Source organism: Spinacia oleracea, chromosome 4 (genome assembly GCF_020520425.1).
Source record: "Spinacia oleracea cultivar Varoflay chromosome 4, BTI_SOV_V1, whole genome shotgun sequence".
Taxonomy (NCBI): Eukaryota; Viridiplantae; Streptophyta; class Magnoliopsida; order Caryophyllales; family Amaranthaceae; genus Spinacia; species Spinacia oleracea.
The window spans coordinates 109,218,277-109,245,744 of NC_079490.1; the positions used below are offsets into that span (position 1 = coordinate 109,218,277).

Below are 27,468 nucleotides of genomic sequence, written 5' to 3' on the forward strand. Positions count from 1 at the left end.
ATCATGCCAACTTGTCTCGAACACATTTTATTTCATCAGTCGTGAAGGAACGCTCCCTTGGTTTGTTCATGAATACCTATAATCAAATCCAACAAAAAATATAATAATGTAGTTAGAGTCATGAATATTGTAAAATATAATATAAGCATTATTTTAAAACATAATTGATTTATATGGACAATGTTGACTTAAATGGTCGTTTTATATTCCAACTCTTAACTAATGAACCTAAATAAGTATTCCAAACCCGTTACGCGTTTAATATACTTAATATTAGAATGATAAAATTCATTCTCATCTATTTTGGTCAACTTATGCACATTTAAGGCTCGTTTGAACGTTATAGAACATATTTTGACTATAATTATTGTTTTCGCTCCCAACTCTCAACTAATAAAGCTAAATAGGTATTCTAATCCCTTTGCACATTTAATATACTTAGCAAACCTGTCAAACGGGTCGGTCGGGTCGGGTTGTGAAAAATTACTTTCGGGTTCGGGTTGAATCGGATCGGTCACTTTCGGGTTCGGGTTTACAAATGCTTGTTCAAGACCCAGAACTTTCGGGTTCGGGTTGACCCAGCGGGTTAAGAGATTTTAAAACGCGCATTATATTTTCATTAATTTAGGTGAAAAATATACAAAATATTGGCACAAATTAACAAATTTTCCTACGAAAGTTTATATTTTGTCAAATTCAACCATAAAATGGCTTATAATGCAAATTAAAATCATATTACACAGAACAATAGTAAAAATAGCGTGTTTTTTATGCTTAAATTTTCTCATAATCTCATTTATTACTATAAATACAATGATTTTCAATCGGTCGGGTCCAAAACGGGTTCGGTCGGGTTTTGACCCATTCCTTTTCGGGTTGCTCGGGTTCGGATAAAATCGGGTTACGGGTCACAATATCTTGTTCAGGACCCAGTATTTTCGGGTCGGGTTCGGGTCGGTTTTCGGGTCGGGTCGATTTTTGACAGCTCTAATACTTAGTATTAGGTTGTAAATACTCATTCTAATATACTTTGGTTAAGTTATGCACATTTAATGCTAGTTTGATCGTTATATGTCATATTTTGACTTAAATGTTCGTTTTCGCTCCCAACTCTCAACTAATGACCCAAAATAGGTATTTCAAACCTTTTTCATGTTTAATATACTTAGTATTAGGTTTCCAATTCTCATTCTCATCTACTTTGGTCAATTTATGCACATTTAAGGCTCGTTTGATCGTTATATGTCATATTTTGACTTAAATAGCCATTTTCGCTCCCAACTCTCAACGAATGAACCAAAATAGGTATTTCAAACTCTTTGCATGTTTAATATACTTAGTATTAGTTTTCCAATACTCATTCACATCTGCTTTGGTCAAGTTATGCACATTTAAAGCTCGTTTGATCGTTATAGGACATATTTTGATTATAATAGTTGTTTTCTTTCCCAACTCTCAACTAATGAAGCTAAATAGATATTCTAAACCCTTTACATGTTTAATATACTCAATATTAGGTTTCTAAGACTCATTATCATCTACTATGGTCAAGTTATGCACATTTAAGGCTCGTTTGACTGTTATATGACATATTTTGACTATAATGGTTTTTTTCGCTCCAACCCTCAACTAATGAAGCTAAATAGGTATTCTAAACCCTTTACACGTCTAATATACATCATATTTTGACTAAATTGGTCGTTTTCGCTCCGAACTCTCAACTAATGAAACTAAATAACCATTCTACAACATTTACCTTTCAATATACTCGGCTTTATGTTTTTAACTCACTCTCACCTAGTTTGGTCAAGTCACACACATTTAAGGATCGTTTGATTGTTATATAAATGGTCATTTTCGCTCTCAACTCTCAATTAATGAACCAAAATAGGTATTCCAAAACAAAATTATGAGGTATCACCAAAACTCTCATGGATGTCAAGTTTCCCGTTACTAGAACTTCGGAATCTCAGGAAAACCCATTCTTATAGATGGCTAACACGTTCCTCCCCTAAACATTTCTTTAAACTCTCAAAATGACCTATTTTTCTAGCTTGGCTATAAAAAAACCTAAACTAAAATTGTTACCCTCTTGATATACATTGTTGTTAATTACTGGCCAAAGAACATTTTTTTTTTGAGAGCAGAACTTTAAAGTTCTGGATAAGTTAAAACTACTTATAGTTTCACACTTTCAATTAGTTTCCACACAACCTAATTGTCTGGAAATTCTGTTCCCTTGTTTATCCGACTCTATGTTTCAGTTTCTTATTTCTGATTCCATACAACAGACTAATGTACTACAAAAATTTTGCAGGCACCAAAACAAGAAAAGTCCATCATGTAAATCAGGATAAAAGAACAACTAGATAGTTAAAGCCTCTATGCAATAAAGGGCGACAATTCTTATATTATGCAATATAGACTTTATTGAAAAGTTAACTCAGCAGCTGAAGTTTTAGATCTTAGTTTTAGAAACATTATAGCATTTATGCCATCAAAAGTGGACATCTGACAAGACGGAAAAACGGGTAGGATTTGAAGCACAAATAGCTATCTGTGTACAATGTCTCAGATTGTGAACCCGATGAACAACATGTAGAAAAACTTCAACCAACTTACATCACCTAAGTCTCTAGTGTGAAGGCCACACCCCTAGCCTCCTGATAAGCAGATGTCAGATTTGAATTTTCCTCAAAGAGCTTCTCTATCTCTGAAGATTGTGAATCAATCTGCAAAAAACATAATCTAACAAGAGAAAAGGGGAATAAAATAATATTGCATTTAGGAAAAAGAAGGGGATAGAGGTAAAAAAAGGTTTATGGTCTACATTAATAAGGCAAGAAATCTTTCCGGCCAAAAATAATGAGGCAAGAGAGGTTACCTCTAGCAGAAGCTTTTGCCTCCACCCTTCTAATCTCTCAAGCATTACTGCCATATCATGCAACTGATCCTCGAACTTCTCCTTGTCTTGCTACAAGATTTCGAAAGATAACAAACTGTGTAAATTAGTGATCAGCATTTCAGCAGCATTTGAAAGACCACATCCATCTAGAAGGGATTTTATTGAAGCAAAGAAAGAGTAGTTTACAGAGATGTGTTGAAATGCTTTACAGATAGGAATTTTAGGTAGTTTACAGTAGTTTATTGGCTCAAAATTCTTTACATATAGGAATTTCAGGTAGGAATTTTAGAGTTTCAGATGGATAAGACCACAAAACAAACTGCTACAGCTTTATTTTCACTCAATCCAAAAATCTGAGGGAGCAGAAAGAAAAAAAAACTTAAAAATAGTAAAAAAATATTAATTTTCCTTTCAGAAAAAGCAACTTACAGTAAAATAGGCAACATAGCTCACAGCAAGTGTCAAAGTGATCTCTATGACGGTGTCATTGAAAATAAATCCGAGCCACAACACTGATGCTACTCCAAATGCAATTCCAAATCCCACACTGTCAAGGAGGAAGAATATTTGATATTCCATCCAAAGATAACCCATATGATGAAAAAGATAAATGCGACTTACGCCCCAAATGAGACTTGGACCAAATATTTCAGACTTAATGCCCAGTTAAAGCTTCGACCAAGGACCATTTGATAAAAAAGTTGATACACCACAATCGCAGTCCTGAAAGTTGATACCAAGAATTTCTTTAAATCTACATGTATCTGTAAGCAAATAAGTAAAAAAAAAAGTTGTTTTCAAACAGGTCTCGTATAAATTCTAACAACGCATTTAATCTGCATATAGAAATAGAAATATAAATATAAATACAAATTAAAGGTTGTGAAATCACACCCATCATTCATCAAGGACTCCCCCTCAATTATTGTACTCAATTTTTTGCTTGCCCCGAGTTCTTTCAAGAGAGCTACAACAGCTACAGGGTCAGTTGCACTTAGAAGTCCACCGAGCAACAATGATGTCTTCCAGTTCCAATCATAAGGAAATGAGAGCTGTAAAAGAACCACATGCAACTAAAAGGTCAATTTGAAGGTCGCATAGCAGATAAATAAATATATGAATAAATAAAATAAATTTATTACTCCCTCTGTCTTTTGTTCTACCAACTTCCACTTTATTCCATTTTTGGTAAACAACTTTTACCATGTTACCCCTTTATCGCACAATACTTAAATCTTTCCACTCACTGGTTCTTACTTTATCCACTTTTCTCCTACACCAACCCACCTTTTTACTCCATCGCTCTTACTATATTCTCTTTTTCTTACACCCACATAGTATATATTATATACTTTACAGTTTCCATGTGGCACAATGTGTTACTGCAGTGTGCAGCATTGATCCCCGGATGACATATAAGTATATAACTATTATGCTCCATCAAGGAACATGAAAGTGAATAAGCCCCGGAGGATAGTATCCTACCTTCAGTGCTGCTCCAAGACAAAAAGTTGATATCAGAACCCCTGGTCCAGCAAGTATAACCATTTGAGCTGCACACCTCTGCACAAAAAATACAGAACTTATTGGAGCACTTGGAGTCCAATTCTCTGAGAATTTCCAAAAATAACTAATAATATAACAACGGATTCTCAAATTTGGAAGCCAAATAAAAGCAGATATGTATCCCTTAGAAGAATATGTTGAGAAGTAAAAGAGAACTATCCAATATCAGCAACAAAAGGAAAGTAGAAAGATATCAAAAGATTGTTATAAAATAATAAAATCGAAAACTAATAAGTAAACAATCTGAGTCTGGTTGTTCATCTTGTTCTGAAATGATGCGTATTTTTCACAACGAACTTTTTGTTACGTGTTTTGATTGAATTAACTTGACAAAGTAACAAGTAATTGGATAGATACACACAAGTCGCAGTCGTTTCATTCCTAAACCTAGATAGCAAAAGTTCATCAGATTCATAAACTACAAAACTGGTTTATTCTAGTAATTAGTGCCCCTTAAGCAGCTTAAAGTTCCTTAGATAACAAGCAACTATATTTAATACTCCCTCCGTCCCTTAATACTCGCACCGCTTTCCTTTTCGGGCCGTCCCTTAATACTTGCACCGCTTCTATAAATGGACATTGTTATCAATATTATATTATTTCTCACATTTACCTACTACCCCACCTACACCCCTATTCTTTACAAAAAAATATTTAAAAATTCACATCCCCCACTCACCACTCCCCACCTCTTACACATTTCCCACTAACAATATTAAAAAAATACCCCACTATCAACTAACACCATTAAATTAATAAGTCAATTCAAATGTCTTAAACTCCGCACCGGTCAAACCGATGCAAGTATTAAGGGACGGAGGGAGTAACACTTTTAGACATGTACTGCAACCGCAAATAAAGAATAATATTTTGATGTCGGCAGAATTTAAAGCTAAGGGAGCTCCCAAACGAAAACACATACCTAAATAATCATATCAGCTCTGCTTGCCTGAACCCTATTAAGATGCATGCCAGAAGAGTCGGCTATAATGTCGAAATGGCGCACACTTATATTCCTTAGAACTGTTTGTACGCAACATGCTTCTTAAACCGCCCATGGATGATTACCTAGAAGTCTAGAACCAAATAAAACAAACAGTTCTAAGGAACATAAGTGTGCGACATTGTTATCATCGAAGCATAGAAAATAAGGATATACAAGGATAGTGGAAATTAGAAGAGAGGAATAAAAATAAGGATATACGAGGATCAAACTCTGTTGCATCACTCATTTAATTAAATTCTGGATTATCAAACAGTGCAGTAAAATGAAGCCAGCATATGAACACACCACACAACTCTGCAAAACAGACTAGAAGACACCAAACTGATCACAACAATCTGCACCACAACAACACGACTAATACCACCAAACAATGCAATAACCGACCACCAGCATTGTCGAACCAATCCCAACTAACTGTAGACCAACCCAAACCTAAAAACCTGCAGTACAGTGAACCAGTAGCGCCAAAAGGAAAGAACATAGAAAATCCCTCATAACTATTTGACTGCAACTCAAAGAAAACAAGCCAAGGAACCCTGATCAACAAGCATCAGTAAGCATAACACATATAAACAAGCTACACACTCACTTACAACATAAAAACTAACGCTTTCAATACTCTTCAATAAGTTCTCCATTGCAGTATTGTCATACAACCTGGCCCCTCGCCCAGGTGCTCCTGTAACTAGCCTTAATCACTAGCCACATTGGTGATCTATCTTCATAATATGCCCGATACTTCTAATCTGCTGAAGGCCCTCCTACACCAAGTACAAAAGCCACATTCAATTTTGAAATACATCAGATTCATAATATAAAGCTTTATGTACACACTATTTTCTGATGTCAAAAGAAAATCATATTTTAGACCCATAATTTTACCCTTAATTGACTTTAATTACAACACTTTATTCAAGCTTTATTTTTTGTAGGAGTAAAACAAATAATCTTGAGTTCAATGGTGGCAGTAGATTATTCCCTCAATACAGATTCCCCAAATTACAGGTTGTTCTTTAAAACAATGCTTTTTAACAGCTAAAAACTCAAACATCTAGGGTTTGAGCAGCTAACATACCTCAATAAACCAACTGTGCCACTCCTCCTCAGTAACATCCCTCAACGAAAGTAGCTGAATACTCTGCACAAAATAATGAAGGTATACACCCAGAGGAATCCCATGAGCAGCAACAGTAAATGATTCAACCGCCATGGAAAACTAATCAAGCCGGTCGGCACAAGCGAAAAGAATCGAGCTTTTAGCTGTTAAAAAACCTAGAAGAAATGGAAGCAAAACCTAAATCAAAATCAAACCTAAAGTTTTCTCCTAGAGGCATTTTGAATTCACTGGCAACCAAGCACACAATTCAATTCTCCAACAGTTTCTACTTGCAACCAATATCAGTAATTAGTTATGATAAGCAAGATAGTTATCCTAGAATAACTGTGCACAAGCCATCAAATCACCAAGTCACGGGCCAAACCAGAAAGAAAGAAACCAAAATTGCAAAATTATTAACAAAATTAACGGTGGTTAACAAAATTAACTGGTGGTTAATCCACTAATTGATACTTTTGAGGGATAATTATCAAATTTATAGAACAAAATTGACAAAAATGGTGAGAAATAACAAAATCGCAGAAATAACCTAGCGGTGGCCTGTGGGAGGAGAGTCAGCGACGGAAGCAGTGCGCGCAGGAAAGGAGAGGAGATGAGGCGGTTGCAGGGCGGGTTCCAGAAGTAGGAGAGTTGGAGAAACACGAGGGCGGCTTCCAGAAGTAGGAGACACGACTTCAGTCACGCAGGGGGGAGAAATGAGAGTGGGGGAATATGGAAGCCACGACACGGTGGTGCTATTGGGGTGGTCGGTGTTGGGGGAAGAAACGCGGGTTGGCGGTTTGGGGTAAGAAATGCAAGTGGGCGGTGTTGGGGCAGCAAGCAGCGAGAAGGAAGGTTGTGTGAGAAACAAAAGGCCGGGAAATGAAAATTGGAATGGGAGGGAATTGTCTGCAAATTAACCTAAGTGATGTAGTGAAAAGGGTGGTCTAAGTGCTTGGGGTGAATAGTAAATCCCAAGCACTTGTAAAATTTGCAATTTTGTGCTTGGGTGAATAAAAAATTCCAAGCACTTACTCAAAAAAAAAAAAATTTGGTTCAATCAAGTGCTTGGGGTTTCTCTAAAACACAAGCACTTGGTTCAAAGCACTTCAGGGTTTTTCTACTAGTGAATGTCATGCGGAATAAACCATAAATGTCAAAATCCAAATTATTTGCACATAATCAATTAGCATATTCAGTATACATACTATGTGATATGTTCCTTCCCTAGATGCTCCAGAACCGAACAAGAACAAGTTAGAACGCCAAACGTCGTCCCTCCGTAGATAGTCTGCAACACGTTCTAATCCACCTTAGATCGTACCAACTAGTATATAAACTAAGATTTATGATTTCGGGATCTCACTTTTAGGTGATAGGAAAATTGTATGTATTGATGTGTTTTTATTCATGACCATAGGTCATGTATTTATAGGAAAATAGGAAAAACCCTAGGAGCCAAAACTAAAGAATAATTTAGGTGGGTTTAGGAAAATTCTCAAAACCCAAAACCTTAAGGTGCTGGACGACTAGAAAGCTTACTGCACAAGCAAGCCTTGCGCTTGGGCTTGTCGTGCGCCAAGCCTTGCTGGCCTAGCGCTGCTGCTAGCCTGTTGTCCGCGCGCGTTGGCCTTGTGCACAAGCGATGTCTTGTGAGCGTTGGCCCATGGGCGCTGGCTTTGCGGGGTGGCTCGTCGAACGATGGGCTGGCCTATGCGCTGGGCTATCGCTCGTCGAGCTTTCGATTTTTTTTCCATTTCCGAAATTTATTTCTAATTCGAACAATATTTATGTTTCCAATAATATTTCCGATTCCGACAATATTTCGGATTTCGACAATATTTCGGTTCCGATAATATTTTCGTTTCCGGTAATATTTCTATTTCCAATATTCCGATACGAACCATATTTTTGTTTTCGTCAATATCTCCGACTTCGATAATATTTATATTTCCGTTATGAACCATATTTCTGTTTTCGGAAATATCTTCATTTCCAACAAATATTCTTTCTTTGCCTTTTGATGGTTTGTTTAGCTCCCAATGAAACCAACATCCTTCATTTCCGAATATCCACAATAAGAGTATTTACTGAATATAATATTCACCTAAATACTTGATCCGTTTACGTACTATTTGTGTGACCCTACGGGTTCAGTCAAGAGTAAGGCATTAAGGATATTAATTCCACTTGAACTAAAGCGGCCTCTAGCTAGACATTAAGATCATTTGATCTCACTGAATAATTAACTTGCTTAATTAACACTGAACCACATTTATTAGACTTATAAAAACTTCGACCAAGGGCATTATTTCCTTCAGTCTCCCACTTGTCCCTAAGGAAAAGTGTGCATTTCTTAATTCCTTTGTCGCTTGATGCCTGCTGACGAACATAAGGTAAGATTGGTCATCCTAATTACGTTCAAAGGTATTCCTAAGTGTCAGAGTTCAACTGGTAAAATAAACAGATAATCATAGCCTATGATTCATCTGAGCATGGTCATGCATTTTACAGTTTCTAGCTCCCCGAGTGGCCTTGTACAACCTTTGGCATCTCATCCCTATTTATGGGAGGACAATCCCAATGTTGCGATCTTGAGGTTACACTTTGTGATAGGTGAGTACCCGAGTATCGCTGTTATAGTCACCTTTAACGGTGCGACGATTGACAACGTCAAAGTAACAAGTTCTCAAACAAGTAATATCAAATCACTCAGGTAATGATGATTAGTGTCTAATAAGATAATAAAATTTACTTATGACAGATTTCATCTCTTACAGTAAAGTTTCATAGGTTTTTCCGATACTAATCTTATCAAGTAATTATCCATGCAAATGATTGCGACATTGACATGTACACGTAGTTCAAGAAACAAAACTAATAGTCATCTTGCATTCTAGTAGTCCAACGTTTCCTATGCGTCAACCTTTAAAACTTCCGACCAGGGACCTTTTTCAACTTTTGACATTCAAGTTCACTTGATAGACGTTTCTTAGTCACAGGATTGGTCCTGACAGTCTCTCTTGAATATTTTTTCAAATTGAAATGACTCATCATTTAATACTAAACCAAGATTAAATGGAATATGAAATACATTTCATATGTGATAAATGTTCAACGCGAATGTTTTACAACCATGGACCCCCAAACCATCTTTAAAACAATTAATGGAATTCAAAACTATGTTTGATTTCCAGTGCCACAATGTGAGTGTTGTATCTCACTTGTTGCATAGGTTTAGTTACCATGTCTTTTCAATCTTAATACTCTTTTCATCGAATGCCTTTTGAGATAGGATGATAAGATCTTTTGAGTATGTTTATTACGTGATCTAGTCTTTCTTGCTTCAATAGTGGTTCTAAGCTTTTGCAATGAAGAACCATCAAATCAGCAGACATGTGACCCATCCAAGTTCAGTGAAAAGATCTTTAACATAAACGACTCTGTTTCATTGCTTTTTAGGCAATAAGTACTTTACTTCAATTGCATAGGTTTCTAGTGATGCTTTGTTTGGATTTTACTTAGCTAAGCAGTTCACAGATATGTGGAAGAATTTCCATTTGTATCTTAGAACATAGAAATTAATATTTAATTTCCCACGCAACAATTCATGGTCTTCAATCCATGTCGCCATTTCAAAACACGATGCATTGTAGCTCGTCCTTGCCAATGGTTAACTCCAAAGGGATCTTGCCTGATCCTTTGCCAGTGTTTATGCGTGTAGCATCAATATTTAGTATATCTTCATTTCCTAATCCTATTTACCTTTTCAAGTACCATAGGATTTTATTAATCTCAATCTAGTTTATCTTAGGTTAGATCAATAGATATTGGTATATGTTCGTCATGCTTAAAGCCATACAATATATTTTTGGCGATCCTCGTATTATATAATACATGATAAATTCTTTTACAGAATAATTCTCAATTGAATTTTTTTCATGTAACTTTAGCTCATCTTGTTTTAGTAGATACTGAATCTAGCTAAATTCTTTTGACATATAATATATACAGGTGATGAATCTCGTTTATATCCTTTGATGTTTAACGTAGTAAATGCTTATATACATAGTTCAAACATTCATTCCTTATATTTATTCACATGGGTCGAACATCTCCTGTGGAGTCTTCGTGTTTGATTTAGTAAATGTCATTACTTAATCCAAAACAATAAATTAAGATCTTCGTAATAGATATTAATACCTAGTATGTACTAAGTTTCGCCTTGGTCCAACATTGATAAATAATTTCAAATCTAAGTCATTAGCTTTTGAATGTTATTTTATAATAGAGAGATATGTGTGATACACATAGGAACTATTTAGGTTTACTCCCACTAAAATTCTTATACATCTATAAGATTCATGTATATTTTTATGAAACTAAAATTCTTCTTAGCTTCACTAAAATACTTATTAGCTTCACTAAAATACAGTTCCAATTCCCAATTTCTTGACTAATTCCATACTTGGATTTCATAAGCTAGCAATTCATTTCAAGAATTATTTGGATCCACAAATCCTATAACATTCCATGTACATAGTTTCGTCCAAATGTAATTTTTTTTAAAATTTTAAAAATCCGTTTACATGCGAAATTCACCATAAAAACATAAGATTCCGATAAAAATTGACAAAACTGCCGATAATGCTGCGAACATATTATTAAATAATCACATGAATTTGCAATTAATTACACATAATTAATTCACCCCTTTGATTCTTTGGAAATTTAAAATTTTAATCCATGTTAATGTAATTGATTAAGCAATTAATTAGAGGCTCGGGATACCACTGTTAGGTTTTGAACAATCCAATGTCATGCAGAATAAACCATAAATGCCAGAATCTAAATTAATTGCACATAATAAATTAGCATAATTCAGCGTACATGCTTTGTGATGCGTGTCTTCCCTAGATGCTCCTCAACCGAACAAGAAAAAGTTAGAACGCCAAATGTCGTCCCTCCGTAGATAGTCCACATCATGTTCAGATCCGCCTTAAATCGTACCAACTAGGATATAAACTAAGGTTCATGATTTCGAGATCTCACTTTTAGGTGATAGGCAAAGTGTATGTATTGATGTGTTTTTATTCATGACCATATGTCATATATTTATAGGAAAATAGGAAAAACCCTAGAAAAATTTAGGCAGTTTTAGGAAAATTCCCAAAACCCAAAACCCTAAGGTGCTGGCCGGCCAGCAAGCTTGCTACACAAGCAAGCCTTGCACTTGGGCTTGTCGTGCGCGCAAGTCTTGCTGGCCCAACGCTGTTGTTGGCCTGCTGCCCATGCGCGTTGGCCTGCTCATGGGCTAGCGCTGGGTGTTGGCCTTGGGCACCCGCTGGCTTGTGAGCGCTGACCCATGGGCGTTGGCTTTGCGGGCTGACACGTGGAGTGATGGGCTGGCCCATTTGCTGGCATGTCGCTCGTCAAGCTTCCGATTTGTTTTGTTTACGGAATTTATTTCTGATTGAAATAATATTTACGTTTCCGATAATATTTCCGATTCCGACAAATATATCCGATTTTGATAATATTTCCGATTCTGATAATATTTCCGTTTCCGGCAATATTTCTGATTCCGACAATCTGTCTATTTCCAATAATATTTCCGATACGAACCATATTTCCGTTACCGGAAATATCTTCGACTTCGATAATATTCATATTTCCGTTATGAACCATATTTCTGTTTCCGTTAATATCTTCATTTCCGGCAAATATTCTTTCTTTGCCTTTTGATGGTTTGTTTAGCTCCCATTGAAACCAACATGCATCCATCATTTCCGAATATCTATAATAAGAGTATTTACTGAATATAATATTCACCTAAATACGTGATCCATTTACGTACTATTTGTGTTACCCTACGGGTTCAGTCAAAAGTAAGTCGTGGCATTAATAATATTAATTCCACTTGAACTTAAGTGGCCTCTAGCTAGGAATTCAGATCACTTGATCTCACTGAATAATTAACTTTCTTAATTAATACTAAACCACATTTATTAAACTTAGCATTAAATGCATTAAATGCAAACTTGGACAAAGGGCATTATTTCCTTCAACACGAAAAGTTCGATGTACTACATTCGTAGCTTTGTTGAAATGAAGTTTTTATTTGATTTAATTCTCATGTATCCGCTAGATTCAAATATGTTTGAAGATGTCGTATGACTTTTTATCAATGAATTATTTTGATATAAAAAATAGTACTTTAATAATAAGACGGCTAAACAGGGAGAGGAAAAAAATTATCATGACTTATGCCTTGGTATTATCAAGAAAGAAATTGTATTCGCCCTTATTTATATACGAAGTACATCTTTATATTATACGTACTATTTGATAACTAATGAGGTTTCATAAATTTGGTGGTTGGACAATAAAGAAACAAATTAAGGAGGATAAGAATATCCATGTTACCATAAATCCATTAAGATCAAAGAAATACGACTATTCAAAATTGAATTAGTTATTATAAATGATAATTCTTATTACATGTATTTATAATAATCGCCTAAAACCATGTTCTCCCTCAAAAGTATTTTTTTATTGTTGGTTACACTTTCTATTTTCATCTGTTTTTTTTTGTTGGTTACACTTGGGCCCGTTTAGTTCACATTACTTCTCATGATCTAATCTCATATGATCTGAACTGAACTGGTCTAATCTGATCTGATCTAATTTAAACTAATCTGATTTGATTTGATCTAAACTAATATGATTTGATTTGATTTTTTAGAATTAAGATTTAAATTAAAAATCTACTATTATTAATATTACATGATTTACAAGTAAAATAAATGTTATTCAAATTTATAATATTTCTATTAAAATTACAAATTATTTATTTGACTTTGCTAATGATTTAACTATTCTATATGTTAGATAGACTCATAGACCTGATCGTGATCTAGATAAATCAGTTATGTTCTGGACATACCAGTTACGATAAGGAAATATGGTGATTTGGAAATATCGGCTATGATCTGGACATGTTCTACTTACACCAGTTATGATCTGGATAGATCGATTCTGATCTGGACATGTTCTGCACTTAACTGTTATATCTGGATAGATCACTTCTGATCTGGACACATGGGTTATGATCTGTATATGATCTGCATAGATTGGTTCTCATCTGGAAATGATCTGGACAAATTGGTTTTGATATAAATATATGGGTTTTGATCTGGACATGATTTAGATAGATTAGTTATAATATGGACATAGGAGTTCTGATTTAGACAGACTGGTTCTAATTTAGACACGATCTGAACATATCAGTTCTGATTTGGATATGTCTTGGATAGATCAGTTCTGATTTGGACATGATTGGTTCTGATGTGGACATGATCTGTATAGAACTGTTCTTATCCGGACATGATCGATCTCAACAAACCAATTTGGATTTGGACATACGGGTTCTGATTTGGACAAATCGGTTTTGACCTGGACATGATCTAGAGACCTAGATAAATAGGTTATGATTTGGATAAGTCGGTTCGGATATAGACATTTGAGTTCTGATCTAGACATGATTTGGACATAATAATTCTGATATGGACAAGATCAGGAAATATCGATTTTGATTTTAATAAATAGGTTATGATTTGGACATGATATGGACAAATCGTTTAGACATATTGGTTCTATACTAGACATGATATAGACATATTAGTTCTAATTTAGACAGACTGGTTCTGATCTAGACATGATCTGGATAGATCAGTTCAGAACTGAACATGATCTGGATAGATTTTCAAAAGACATGGCCATTTTCCTTCTTTTTTTTTTCGTGAGGAAGCAGTATGCAAAGAAAAGCAGGAAAGGATTGATGCAAAGTATGATCCGAAAAGATCCCTATTTATACAAAAACCAGCCCTCATGTGGTAGTACGCCGGCGCCGGACGCCGAAGCCTGCGCCAGGACGAGGCCACCGTCCCCTTTCTTATTCAGAGTACGCACTCTTTATAGCTTTGGACAGCTAAGTGCAGCCTCAATTATTCAAGATTCCAAAGCCGCAAGCCGCGCAATTTCAAGCAGTCCGAGTCAGCGCTTCGGGCCGATTTCGGGTCAATCTGTTCAAAATTCAAGCATTCTAGTCCTAGATCGGCGTCCTAAGTCGAGTCTGCATATGCATAAGCAAGAGTTAAATATACTTTGACTTGCGCTTTTTCTAAAACAAAAAACCTCAGTCAAAGAGGGGGCTTATAGTGGATATGTACACCCGAAAAAATAGGCAAATTTTTGCAAATCTTGCATGCATACTTATAGCTACAAATTTCAAAAGCACACACAACGCATACAAAATTCAAATTTTTGACCATACAAAATCCAAAAATTTCAAAATTCAAATTCAAACCATACCAAATTCAAATTTTCAACCATACAAAATCCAAGTTACAAAATACAATCCATACAAATACAATCCATACAAAAATCCAACCAAGGCAAGCTGGAACTCGCTACCATGCATGATCAATCTGAGTCATCATCAGCCGTAATGTCAACCACAGGCTCCTTGTTCCTGTTTTGGCTCCTATAGCGCTCCAGATCCTGATCCAGCTCTGTCCCAGGGGTAGCAGGCTCCTGCTCCAAAATACGAAGAGTACCGGGAGGACGATAGGTTCCCTGCTGGGGGGGAAGGACACTGATAAGGCCGCGGGATCGCCATGAACTGACACTGCATCCCAAAAGCCTGGGCTTGTCGCATCTGCTCCATCTCATACCAGTAAGCCTAAGAATCAGCACTCCAAGGCTGAGAGCTACTCGCTCCGAAGTAAGTACCTGGGGGTTGCGCAAAAGGCATCGAACTGCCCTGACCTCTGAAAGAATGCCTGGTGATGTTATCATTTGGGCTCATGCTCATGATTAACTAGGAAAAGCTTGTCAAAGGTGCCATCTTTGGGGAGGTTTGACTCTTGAAATTCTTCCCAAACGATTGTCCAAGCAGCATTTCAATAATACAAGATTTAATCTTTGATTTCAAAAATGATTAGTAAGTTGATGATTTTATTCTTAAAAGTGTTACTTACACTAAACACACACTTTTACAAAATCCAAACCTTTTCAAATGTTCCATGATGTTTATGAAAGGTGCAACTCCTTTTCTAAACTAGAACCTATGAACATTCATCTTTTATGTTCAAATACAATTCCCTTTTTCAAGATTCTATGATGTTTAAGGTTGTTTGTAATTACTTCCTTAAACTAGAATCAATTTCAAAGTTATGGAGCACATTAAAGTTGAGATCTTTTTAACATTAAAAGGTTTGAACTTTAAGAATTAAGCCTCCTAAGTTTAATATTCAAGTTCAATGTTCAAGTTTTGAATAACCTAAATCTAAGATACTTTATGATGAGCAACTCGTCCTAAAGTGGAGATTTTTATAATTGAATCCGTGTCGGACGCACTTATTATTAAGTAGCCGTTGGTCATTTGGATCTAAAAATACAATAATACAATTCAATACCGCAATTCCAATTTCGTAATTTCAATACCGCACATTTCAATATCGCATTTCAATAACGCACATTTCAATATCGCACCTTATTCTTGCAATTTCTATTCCGCAATCTTTATTCATCTTATTTTTAAGGTGATGTGGTTTTGTACGCACTTTCAATAATTCCTTTACTTATTGTGATGATGCTTTACTTGTTTATTGTTTTCATCACCTCACATGCTAAATTCAACAAAATACAAAAGGTTACATCACTCTTAACAAAGATAATTCTTGGACAAACCGGCCTTAGGTTCCTTTAATTAACTTTAAAGCAAAGTGACCACATACAAGTAGCAATTTTTGTGTTCTAAAATGCATGGTCCAACCAACCTAGCATTATGATTAGGATTATTCGAAAACGATCCTTGTCATGTACTTGAATATATTTTCAAAAGCTCACAAAATAAGCATTTCGTTCCCTTGCCCGGATCTCGCCCATCCATTTCTAAGATTCAATGCCTTATCCATGAGAGTCAACTTTGGTCTTTCCAAACTAGACCCTTAAACATTGTTTGGTGGCGACTCCTTCGAAATTCAAAATCTACAAAACCCCGTAGGGGAATACAAAATCCGGAATATTCGTCGGGAAAAAAAACCCCCTACAATTCTGGCGACTTCGCTGGGGACTACTCAATTTCAATTCGATTATACAAGCAGTCCTTGAGCAACTTGCCACTGCCACGCTCAAATTCTCGATGCCAGCAGTAGCGCTGGGCGCAGGCCCCTGCGCCAAGCGTTGTTGCCTGCATTCAGCACAGTGGCTTCAAGTGGCTGGTTGCCCATTCTGCCCAAGTTTTCGAGTGGGAGTTCAGTTCATATTTTTAATTTTGAAGAACGCTCCCAAACCTTAAGAACGAATGCCGAAAAACGAGCTTTTCAAATTCAATATTCAAGTACAATTTTCAATTTCTAAGCATGGCATGCATGTTTTCGAAAACCATATTTGTACAAAACGAATTTCTACCTTGCCCAACATGAATGTGTTCTATATTCGGGTTAGCCCCGGGGGCAACGAAATGGTGATTCTCCATACGGTTCATGACCGAAGTGTATGACCATTTCCGCGCCTACCGAAACTTGGCATTCGCTTGACGTTCCCGACGTCAAGTATGGAGGTCGTCCGCCAACAAACTCATCCCCTCTTGAGGAGGTGAAACAGTTGTTTCCAGATTCGCCTCTTAGTCAAGCACCCTTTCGACACCCAAAGTCGACCACTTGCATCATACAAAACTTAGACCGACCTTAGGTTGAGAACTTTGCATGTCGCATTCATATACATGTTAGTGTGACAACGTGCTATTTATGCAATGTGTGGGCGTCTTTGCACGCGTGAATGACTAACCTCGAGTTATAGCTTTGCCAAAACCATTAGCCTCCAATTAGGGAACCTAACCCCTAGGAGCATTATTCAAACCTCATGCATCTAAAATCGCCGATTTATGGTCTTTTAGGAGTGCCACTCCATTTGATTCAAAATCCCTAAACACGCCTCACGCACAAATGCCAATTTCCAAATTCAAATTCCAATCCAACATCGTCATAATGCCGGATTTTGAAGTCCCAAATTCCAATCCAAATTCAAGAATCCAATCCAACGACATCATAATGCCGGATTTTCAAGTCCTATTTCCAATTTCAAATTCCAATCCAACGGGGTCATAATGCCGGATTTTCAATTCAAACTTCCAATTCCAGGTCCTATTTTCAAAACCTCAAGTTCAAATTTCCAAACTCATGATGGCGTAATGCCGAATTTTCCATTCAATCATTTGAACCTCAAATTCTAATTTCTAAACTCATGGTGGCGCAATGCCAAGTTCTTCAATTCAATCTTCCAACTCTCAAAATTCTATGTTCCAAACCTTTAATTCCAAATTCCCGACGGCGTAATGCCGGATTTTCAAGTCTCAATCTCTATTCAAAACCCTTTCAAAAATAAAAGTTCCAAATCCAACTTCAAATGCCTAAAGCCTATGACGGTGCAATGCCGGGTTTTCAAGTCCAAATATTCAAAATTCCAAATTCAAAGCCTCACCTTATATAAAAAATTCCTCTTTTCAAATTCCAAGTCCAAACTCCAAATCAAACTCAAGTTTCAAATACACTTTCAAGTTACAAAAATTCTTGCTTTCCATTGCTCCCAAATACAAAATTCAAAAAACATTTCCAATGGGTTGAAAATCCCCTGAAATTACAAATTCAATTTCCACATTCTATCCCGGGTTGAAAATCCCTAAAAATAATACAAATTCGATTTCCAAAAGCATTTCCCATGGGTTGAAATTCCCCTAAAATATTCCAAATTCTATCATGGGTTGAAATCCCCCTAAAATATTTCCAAATTCCATATCGGGTTGAAAATCCCCAGAAATAATTCAAAATCCAATCTTTTATATCAGGTTGAAAATCCCTTGAAATAATAAAAAATCAATTTCAAAATTCTACCGGGTTGAAATTCCCTTGAAATACTCCAAGTTCTAATACCGAGTTGAAATTCCTTTGAAATAATACAAGATCCAACTTCATCCCTTATCGGGTTGAAAATCCCTAGAAATAATACAAATTCGATTTCCAAAAACATTTCCAATGGGTTGAAAATCCCTAGAAATAGTACAAAATCCAATGGGTTGAAATTCCCCTAAAATACTCCAAACTCTTTCAATGGGTTGAAACTCCCTAGAAATGATACATATTCGATTTTTAAACTCTTTCAATGGGTTGAAACTCCCTAGAAATGATACATATTCGATTTTTAAACTCTTTCAATGGGTTGAAATTCCCCTAAAATATTCCAAATCCATGGGTTGAAATTCCCCTAAAATATTCCAAATTCGATTTTGGGTTGAAATTCCCTTGAAATATTCAAAATCCCATGGGTTAAAATCCCCCCGAAATAGTTCCAACGGGTTGCAAATCCCGGAACAAACATACAAAATCCGATCGGGTCAAAATTCCCTTTTGATATTCCAAATTCTAATGCTGGGTTGCAAATCCCTAGATATAGTACAAGGAGAAAGCCTCCACAAAAGAATGAAGCTCATTTCAAAATATTTCCAACGGGTTGTAAATCCTGGTACAAGTACAAGATTCAATAGGTTGAAACTCCTCTGAAATATTTCCAATGGGTTGCAAATCCCAATACAAGTACAAATCCAAAGGGTTGAAATTCCTTTAAAATAGTTCCAACGGGTTGCAAATCCCGGAACAAATTTCCATATTCAAATGGGTTGGGGTTCCCTCCAAAATACTGCAGGGGAATACAGTTAAACATAATAACATGTGCGGAAACAATCCCCGAAGCCAGGAAACATGTATAAAGCACAGATTAAGCAAACTTACATTCGAAGCGTGTTTTCCCAAGTAATATGTCAACGTACATGAACAAAGAACTCCACTTGTTGTTCCTCTACTTTGTTCACCGACATGATCAGATCCGTCTTGACAACCGTAGCTTAGATAATCATTCAAGAGTTTGTGCTTTTGGGAAGAACACATCCACGGAGGTTAAGAGAGAATTAGGGTTTCTCTCTCCTCCTTAGGGTTTGATGTGTGTCGACTGAATTGTGTTAGGTTAGGAAAACTTGTGTAGAATAATATTATAACCCTAAGGTTATAATACTAACCGGCCAAGCCACAAAGACAAGAACCGGACAGCACACGCAAGCCCATACGCGCGCACCACACAGGCGCTGGGCCTTGGCCGCGCTGTGTGCGCTGCTGCTGCTGCTCCTCACATGCGCGCGCGCCCAACCGAGGAATGGGCCTTGTGCGCGCTGGCTCGCTGCTACGCCTAGTGGGCCTTGCGTGCTTACGCGCCTTGGCTCGTTCGGCTGGCAGCATTGCCTTCTCGTATTTGCGTCAAATGCCTTACGGCAATTATTTATCGTATAGTACTTGACGATCCAATGTCGAACTATACGATTATTCATTTCGTCTAGCTTACGAATATACGTAATACGATATACGATTCCAATCCAACGTCATACCGTATATTTATGTTTTCCAATACTAATTCCCGAAAAGCTATTAAATGAATTTTCGATTAATTTAATCCGGTGATCTGTTACATGCCATTGGTGTGACCTTGTAGGTTCAGTCAAGAGTAAGTTGTGAGCTTAATATTCATTAGAACTCATTGATCGGAAGCATTGCTCCAGCTAGCTGTTCCGATCACTTGATCTCACTGAATTAATTGTTCGCAATTAATATGAACCTTGGTATTAGACTAAATGCACCTTGGTTGAAGGACATATTTCCTTCAGTCTCCCACTTGTCATTCAGAAAAGTGTGCATTCACGTTCTTTGTCGCTTAGTGTTACTTGTTGAACATAAGGTAAGATCCAAGCCATCCTTATTAGGTCCAGAAGTGTTCCTCGGATTACAGAGCTCAACTATTAAACTTTTACAGAAGGTTAAACCTTAATCCGGTGAGTGCATGGTGAACAAGGTCACCAACAATGAGCACTACTTTGATACCTCTACTAATGATATATTCAAGGGGAAGGTGAACTTGCCTAAAGAGTTCTCCGCCAAGGACATTCCCAAGTTCAAGACAATTTACAATCCTAAATACCACCTTCGAAACTTTCAAGCTGTGATGACCATCAAGGGGCTTGATCCTGAACTCTTCCCAGTTGTGTTCCCCATGTCACTAGAGCCAGCCTGTCAAAAGTGGTTCTACTCTCTCAAGGACAAAGACACCAATACTTGGGAAGGTATCGCTCAAGCATTCATGAGCCAGTACAAGCCTAACACTGAACTTCAAACAACTCTACGTGCGTTAGAAGTGTTCCGGCAGGACAATCAAGAAGGGTTCACCACCTACCTCCACAAGTGGAGAAAGGTTTCTTCCCAAATAGTATCAAGGCCTTCAGAGAAGAAGCTGGTCAAAACTTTCATTGCAAGTCTCCTTCCAAAGTACAAGAATCATTTGGACTACTTGGGCCTCGAGAATTTTAAAAGGGCCTATGACATTGGGGTCGATATCGAAGATGACCAGGACAATGAGCTCGGGGCTGACATTGAATAGGACTCGTACAATGATGATCAACTCAGTGATGACTCGGCAAGAGAGCCAGAGGAAATTGAGACTGACAGTTCCTACAATGATGATGACTGAAAAAGCCGCAAGCGCGCAAACTCGAGTCTAGCTCAGGATTCTATGTCTTTTTTCTATGTTTTTCTAAGCTTACCCCGCAAGTCTAGCATTAAGGACTTCCATGTATGCATTTTCAATTTCCATTCAATAACATGAGCATTTATTACCTAACTTGATCGTCTTTACAAAAAAGCATGTGTTCAAAAGATCTTTCAAAAGGGCTCGAAATTTTGCAATTGATTCAAGGCACCAGAACACCAATGATGTACGACAAGCCCCAACACTTCAAAAGCACCCTTCAAATTAAAACCGAGAATTCACTCCCTCTTCTAAAAATCAACCATACAAAAATCCTTACAAGATATCCTCACAAAACATCCTTACAAAAAAGCCTTCCCATTCAACCTACCTTATCCTAACCTTGGGATGTGATAAGGTGTTTTTCCGTCGTTGAAAAGAAATCCACCCGACCAAACAAAATTTATAAAACTCCTAAATAGCGGCAAGTATAGGGATCGTCCCATAGAAACGGTGTGCATTGAGTCAAGGTGTTAAGCTAGTTTAGACAAGAGTTGGTTTGAATTAATTTCTAAGAAAACTAAGCTAATCAATCAAGGAATTAAACAATATAGGGAAATACTAGGGAGTCGGGGATAGCCTAGGGAATTGGGGGAAATGATCTAAACAATCAAGCAATCATGATGATGCAACGACTTAGTGCATAGGGGAATGAAATCGAATGACGTGCTCACCACCTCTCGGATGGAGCACGCGAAGCATCTAATCTATGGAAGAGCTTTCGCCTAATCCTAAACTAGATAAACTTGCATATAGGAACCACCATTAACTTGTACAAAATAGGCTCACAATGTCTTGCCAAACCTAAGCTATGCAATCCAATCAATTCCAATCAACTAGTATTTGCAACTACTACTCAATTAGTCATGGATATCCTATCACTAAATCAAATTTAATTACATCAATCAATCAATATTCAACCATCAATTTCCCCTAGTTAAGCCCCTAGATTATCCCCTTTCCCTAACCTAAATCTACTCACTACACATACTTGAAACTAGGAAATTCATGAATTCTAGGCAAGCAATCATGTAATTGAAGGAGTAGAAGGAAAGAATCAAGAAGTTGAGAATTCAATTGCAAAATCAATTAAAGAATTGAGAATCTATGAAACTAAAATCAAAGCAAAGAGGAATTCAAGAAGTTGAAGAACAATCAAAGAACAATAACAAAATAGCATGAACTAAGAACTAAGAACTTGAATTAAAATTGCAAGGAATTGAAAGAGTAGAAGAAATTACAACTTGAAGCTTCAAAGCAATGGAGTTTCTCTCTCTAGAATACTAAGCTTGAAGAGCAAACTTTCTAAAACTTCTTAAAATTCTAATTCTGAAATTAATTCCTAATAATAAAAAATGAAAAATCTATTCATACAACCCCCTTAAAAAAAAGAAATGTAAACTCGAAAAGCCAGCCCGCGCAGCGATGCGATCGCGGAGACCCAGGTGCGATCGCTAGTTGTATAACGTTTGATCATTACCGAGTAATGCCTCAGTAGTTGCCACCAGAAAAACAGGGTTGTAAATTTAAGTTATTATCTGTAGGTAATGACCAAGATATTTCTCGACAATGACCCACATCATGAGTCTCAAAGTGGAAAGGTAAATTTTTTGGTAGTTGGGTATGAGATTTAGTTAAAGGATTTTCATATATTAAATAGATCTCCATATGTATTTTCCCCACCAAAATAACGGACATAGATTAGGGTGAGAGCTTTCTCATGGGTAACTATTTTTAAGATCAATTTCTATTGCAATGAATACGTGTGTTGTACTTATTGCGTTTGTGGAGAATGCTACTAGTGGGTAAGGTGTACATAGTAAGTTATCATGTTAATTTAACTCTAAATGATAACTCTTAGAGACATAGGGGTATTTATATTTGGTTTAACATTAATAAGGGGTCGGCGGGTTCATCTATGAAACTAATAGTGAAGCTTAAATTAATATACTACTCCCTCTGTATTTATTTAAGAGATACACTTGCCTTTTCCGGCCGTATTTATTTAAGAGATACACTTGCCATTTTTAGTAACTTATCAACTCCACTATCTAATTAAATAATCTATATACACCCCACCCCCACCCCACTCCCTAAAATGACATGGTCCCCACTTGTTTTTCTTATTAAAATATCTATTCAACCCCACTTGTTTTATTACTTTATTTCATTCAATTTTTTTTCTTAATACCCGTGCCCGGCCAAGTGTATCTCTTAAATAAATACGGAAGGAGTACATAGAAGTGTTTCACATTAAATTTCTTTGGATATGTAGTTGTTTTTGTTGTTACTAATAATAACAACAATAGAAATTGTAATGAATATTGTCGTTTTATAGCCACGTGTTAGAATGTTGTTACTATAGGTAACACACAGATAATCAACTCCAATGCCGATAAATGTTACAATAATCTTGATGAGTATATATGTTATTTAAACCTCTTTCGTTACCGATCAACTACAATTGCCACGTGTTATTTAAAATCTCTTTCTATATCAACTACAATTGAGAGAGAAAACACATTAATATAATTTTTACACGTTATTAAGAGGCTGGCTAGGATCAAGCTCCAAATTAATAATCAACTGTAATAGAATCATACATAAATAAGAATAAGATATTGTTAATGGTTATTTTACATGTACAAGTAGTATCATTTGGAGATAAGAAAAATAGAATGACTAAGACATCTTCAAATTAGTGTAAGAAATTGAATAATGAGTTGTTTAAGACTATATTTAATGTCTATCGAAGTTTACTTGGTAACTACCTAGATATCTACTTGTAATTACTTTTGGATATTGGTAAAAGTTCGACCAATAACGAAAAAATAAGAACACATAATTGTTGGCGGGGCCTTTAAAATTTAAAAACAATTCAGTTTCTCAAAAATTTTAATTTCGCGGGTCATCCGAAATTCCTTGCAAAAGGTTTCTAAAAACCCAAAAAGTTTCTCTCTCTTTGCAAAACCATTCTCTCTCCTAAATACCCTAAATCCCCTCCTATTCCTCTCTCCAAAAAAGCCCTAAAATCACCCTCCAGTCACTACTCAATTTTGTACTCCGGTAAGGCTAGTTCTTTAATTTTCTTTCAAATTCTTATTTTTGTTTTAGAAATATTGAACTATATTGGAAATGGTCTACCATGTAGAATTTCAGGTGCTCCATTTTTTTCGCGTAGCAATTGTCGCCGGCTACAATTACGGATTATCAGGTACTTCTGTTCTTGTGTTCTATTGCATTACATTTATGATTTAGAGGTCAGTTAATCCAAAGTACTAATTAATTAAGTTTACGGTCCCAAATTTAGGGTTTGGAAACTAGAATTGGAAATTATTGTTGCAGATCTTGCAGATTCTTTTCATTTTTTACAATAGTTGGAGTTGAATATTCAGTCAAAGGGTTATTATTTTTCCTTTTATGTTGTAGAATAAATGTATGAAGAATTATGGCATAACAAATTGTCCCAGATTAAATTTGATGCCTCACATGATTTTATACATTTATGTTGAATTTCCCTCTCATTCTGAAGCCAAAAAGTAGTAAGTCACTGGGGGAATGGAGTGAAATTAATGCAAACTTTGGTTTGAAAATTATTGTTGCAGATCATGCAGATCCTATATTTTTTAGAATAATTGGAGTTGAATATTCAGTAAAAGGTTATTATTTTTCCCTTTAGGTTTAGTAGAATAAATGCACTTTAGAATTATGTTAGGATTGTATTCCTTGATGCGTAGCATAGGATGAATTGTCCAAGATTAGCTGATGTTCAATCTCACATGATTTTATACATTTATGTTTAATTTCCCTCTCAATCTCAAGTCACGAAGTAGTTAGAACAGAGGAAATGTTGTTAAATTGATGACCTTTGTGGAATTTGTTTTACTTGGAAATAAATGGTTTCTTTGGAACTAACTTATGCATACTAATTTTGTTTGCTTAACTACTGCAGATGGGACTAGTCGAGGTGAACCTCCTAAGGAGTTGTCTGAGTTGAGTTCACATTTATGAACTGTTCCAAGCTTCATTACTTGGGAACTTCATCACCATAGAATGCTAAGGCGAATGCATACTAAATGAATTACTCTTCCCATCTCTTAAATTGTGCACAGCAGATGATACTGATGGTTGGGAGGTTGGTTCTTGGAGAAATTTAAACGTTTTGAAGGGAACGAGCAAGGGAGAGAGGGAAAATGAAGTCCTTATAGATTCATGTTCACTTGATGAATTGTAAAAGTATTACTTAATTTTATGGTGATATCGAGGTCTAAAGTTTGAAACTGTCCATTGTCAGGTTTGTTAGAACCATTTTGCTTAAAAATACAGAAGTTGCTTGTAAATTGGCAGTGACCAACCGACAGTGTGGTGACTACCGTGTATGAACTACGTTGTTTAAAGTACATGATACAACAATGCATGGTTAAACACAAAACACTATTACATTGATGATTTCATATTGTCGTATTTTTTTTTAATTTTGTTTCAACACTATTTTCGAAGAGGATGTAATACATATTTATTAATAAGTAACACATGCCCTATAGATCAAACTTGTCAATAATTCCAATATTATATTTCTTTCCTCTTGAGATAACCTTCAATATTTATAGACTTAATTCATATTTGTAATGTTAGTAACTTGAATCCCCACTGTAAAAATCTTATGTGAGTGGTTACCAATGAATGACTCAGTAGTGACCAAGGAGAATATATGGTTGTCACAAAATGTTAGGATCCCATTAAAATTATGGTCCTTAGTAACTTGATTCCAAAATATAAAAACCTTATGTGAGTGGTTACCAAATTAATGACTCGGTAGTGACCAAGAAATATATATGGCTGTCATAATTTATATTTTCTTAAGTTTGGTAATGTTCTGTTCATACTTGGTAATTTCCATAAACTTATATTTTAAAATGATTGTACAAAAATTCTAGTAAGTTTTTGTTGAAAATAAGTTGTGGTTCTTGGGTATGATATTTAAAGACAACTTTTGATCTCTAGAACTAGGGCTCGGATATAGCCGTTCTCATATTTTAATAGCCATGTGATCAATTTCTATTTCAATGAATACCTAGTGTACTTATTGCATTTGTAATGGAATACTATTAGTGACTAAATCGTTTGTAGTTGGTGACTATGTTACTTTCATTCTTAATAGTAATGCCTAGAGACGACATTAGAATTTTCATTTTGTTCAACCATACTAGAAAATGGTATGCGGGTTCACGGCTTAAATGAATAGTAATCTAGTTTTTGGGATAAGGCGATGCCCTGAGTCATTACTTGGATAATTTTAACTATGTTTTTTTTGCAAAAAATAACCATAATTAACTCAAACTCTTATTAAGTTATTGATTTTTTCATCACATTATATTTCAACCACAAAAAAATAAAGTGTAGCATAACATAGTCAGGTGGATAAGTGATTAGCATTTGAATCAAGTGGTCACGTGGATAAGTCATTAGCATTTAAATTAATAGTAAAGTTATAAAATTAACAATATTCATATTAGTCACGTGTATTGCCTTTAGATGTGTAGTGGAGTGTTGATGTTTTTCTAGCCCTATTTTATACTAATGTTGATATAATAGGGAAAATATAGATTAACACCTCCAATGGTTTAAAACATATGTACAAGATTCATTAGACATAAGGGAAAAATGATCTTTAAGAGATCTACACTTTAGTATATGAGATTGTATATTGAATTAATTTTCAATATAGTGTTTGTCTATCGATGTAGTGTTGGTACGGACCATTAATAAATTTAGTAAGTAATGTGATAAATTGGAATTTATTTAGGACTTTTAAGAAAAAAAAAACCTAAATTTTAGGCGCATGATTTTAAATTGAAGTCCTTTTTTAATTTTAATTTTCGCGGTTCGGACAAAAATTTTCCCCAAAAATTTAACTTATCCCCCAATTATTTTCTCTCTCCTCGCATAACTTCTCAATTTCTTTCTCTCTCCTAAAAACCTCTGCATTCATCTTCCAGTAACTGCTCAACCTCCAAATCTATTATGGTAGTTCTTCGACTTTCTCTTCATTCGATTGTTTCATCTTTCCTCTTTAATTTCTTTGCAAAACAGTATGCCGTTTATAATTTCAGGTACCCTGGTCTTGTTTTCGCGAACTACAATTCAGGCTTCTCAAGTAATTCCCTTCTCGTTTTTTGTTGGTATTACACTTATTCCACTTCAATT

The 27,468-nt window shown here is 35.8% G+C and overlaps 1 protein-coding gene across 5 annotated transcripts; it reads right to left on the reverse strand.

The window, feature by feature from the left end:
* Window positions 1–2,451: 2,451 nt before the first annotated feature.
* Window positions 2,452–7,482, reverse strand: LOC110796092 (sodium/hydrogen exchanger 8). Of its 5 annotated transcripts, none has more exons than XM_022001129.2 (9): window positions 7,124–7,482; window positions 6,553–6,749; window positions 6,071–6,238; window positions 4,391–4,468; window positions 3,800–3,957; window positions 3,527–3,628; window positions 3,335–3,452; window positions 2,885–2,974; window positions 2,452–2,748 (listed from the first exon to the last, which is right to left on the reverse strand). In XM_022001129.2, the coding sequence occupies exons 3-9, from the start codon at window positions 6,113–6,115 to the stop codon at window positions 2,728–2,730; spliced, it is 612 nt and encodes a 203-aa protein (XP_021856821.1). In that variant the 5' UTR covers window positions 6,116–6,238; window positions 6,553–6,749; window positions 7,124–7,482; the 3' UTR covers window positions 2,452–2,727. The 5 variants fall into 5 exon arrangements, with proteins under 5 accessions (XP_021856821.1, XP_021856819.1, XP_056682856.1 ...); XM_022001127.2 differs by adding an exon at window positions 5,394–5,547 and having other exon boundaries at window positions 2,452–2,974; XM_056826878.1 differs by adding an exon at window positions 5,394–5,547 and having other exon boundaries at window positions 2,452–2,974; window positions 6,067–6,238.
* Window positions 7,483–27,468: the final 19,986 nt, after the last annotated feature.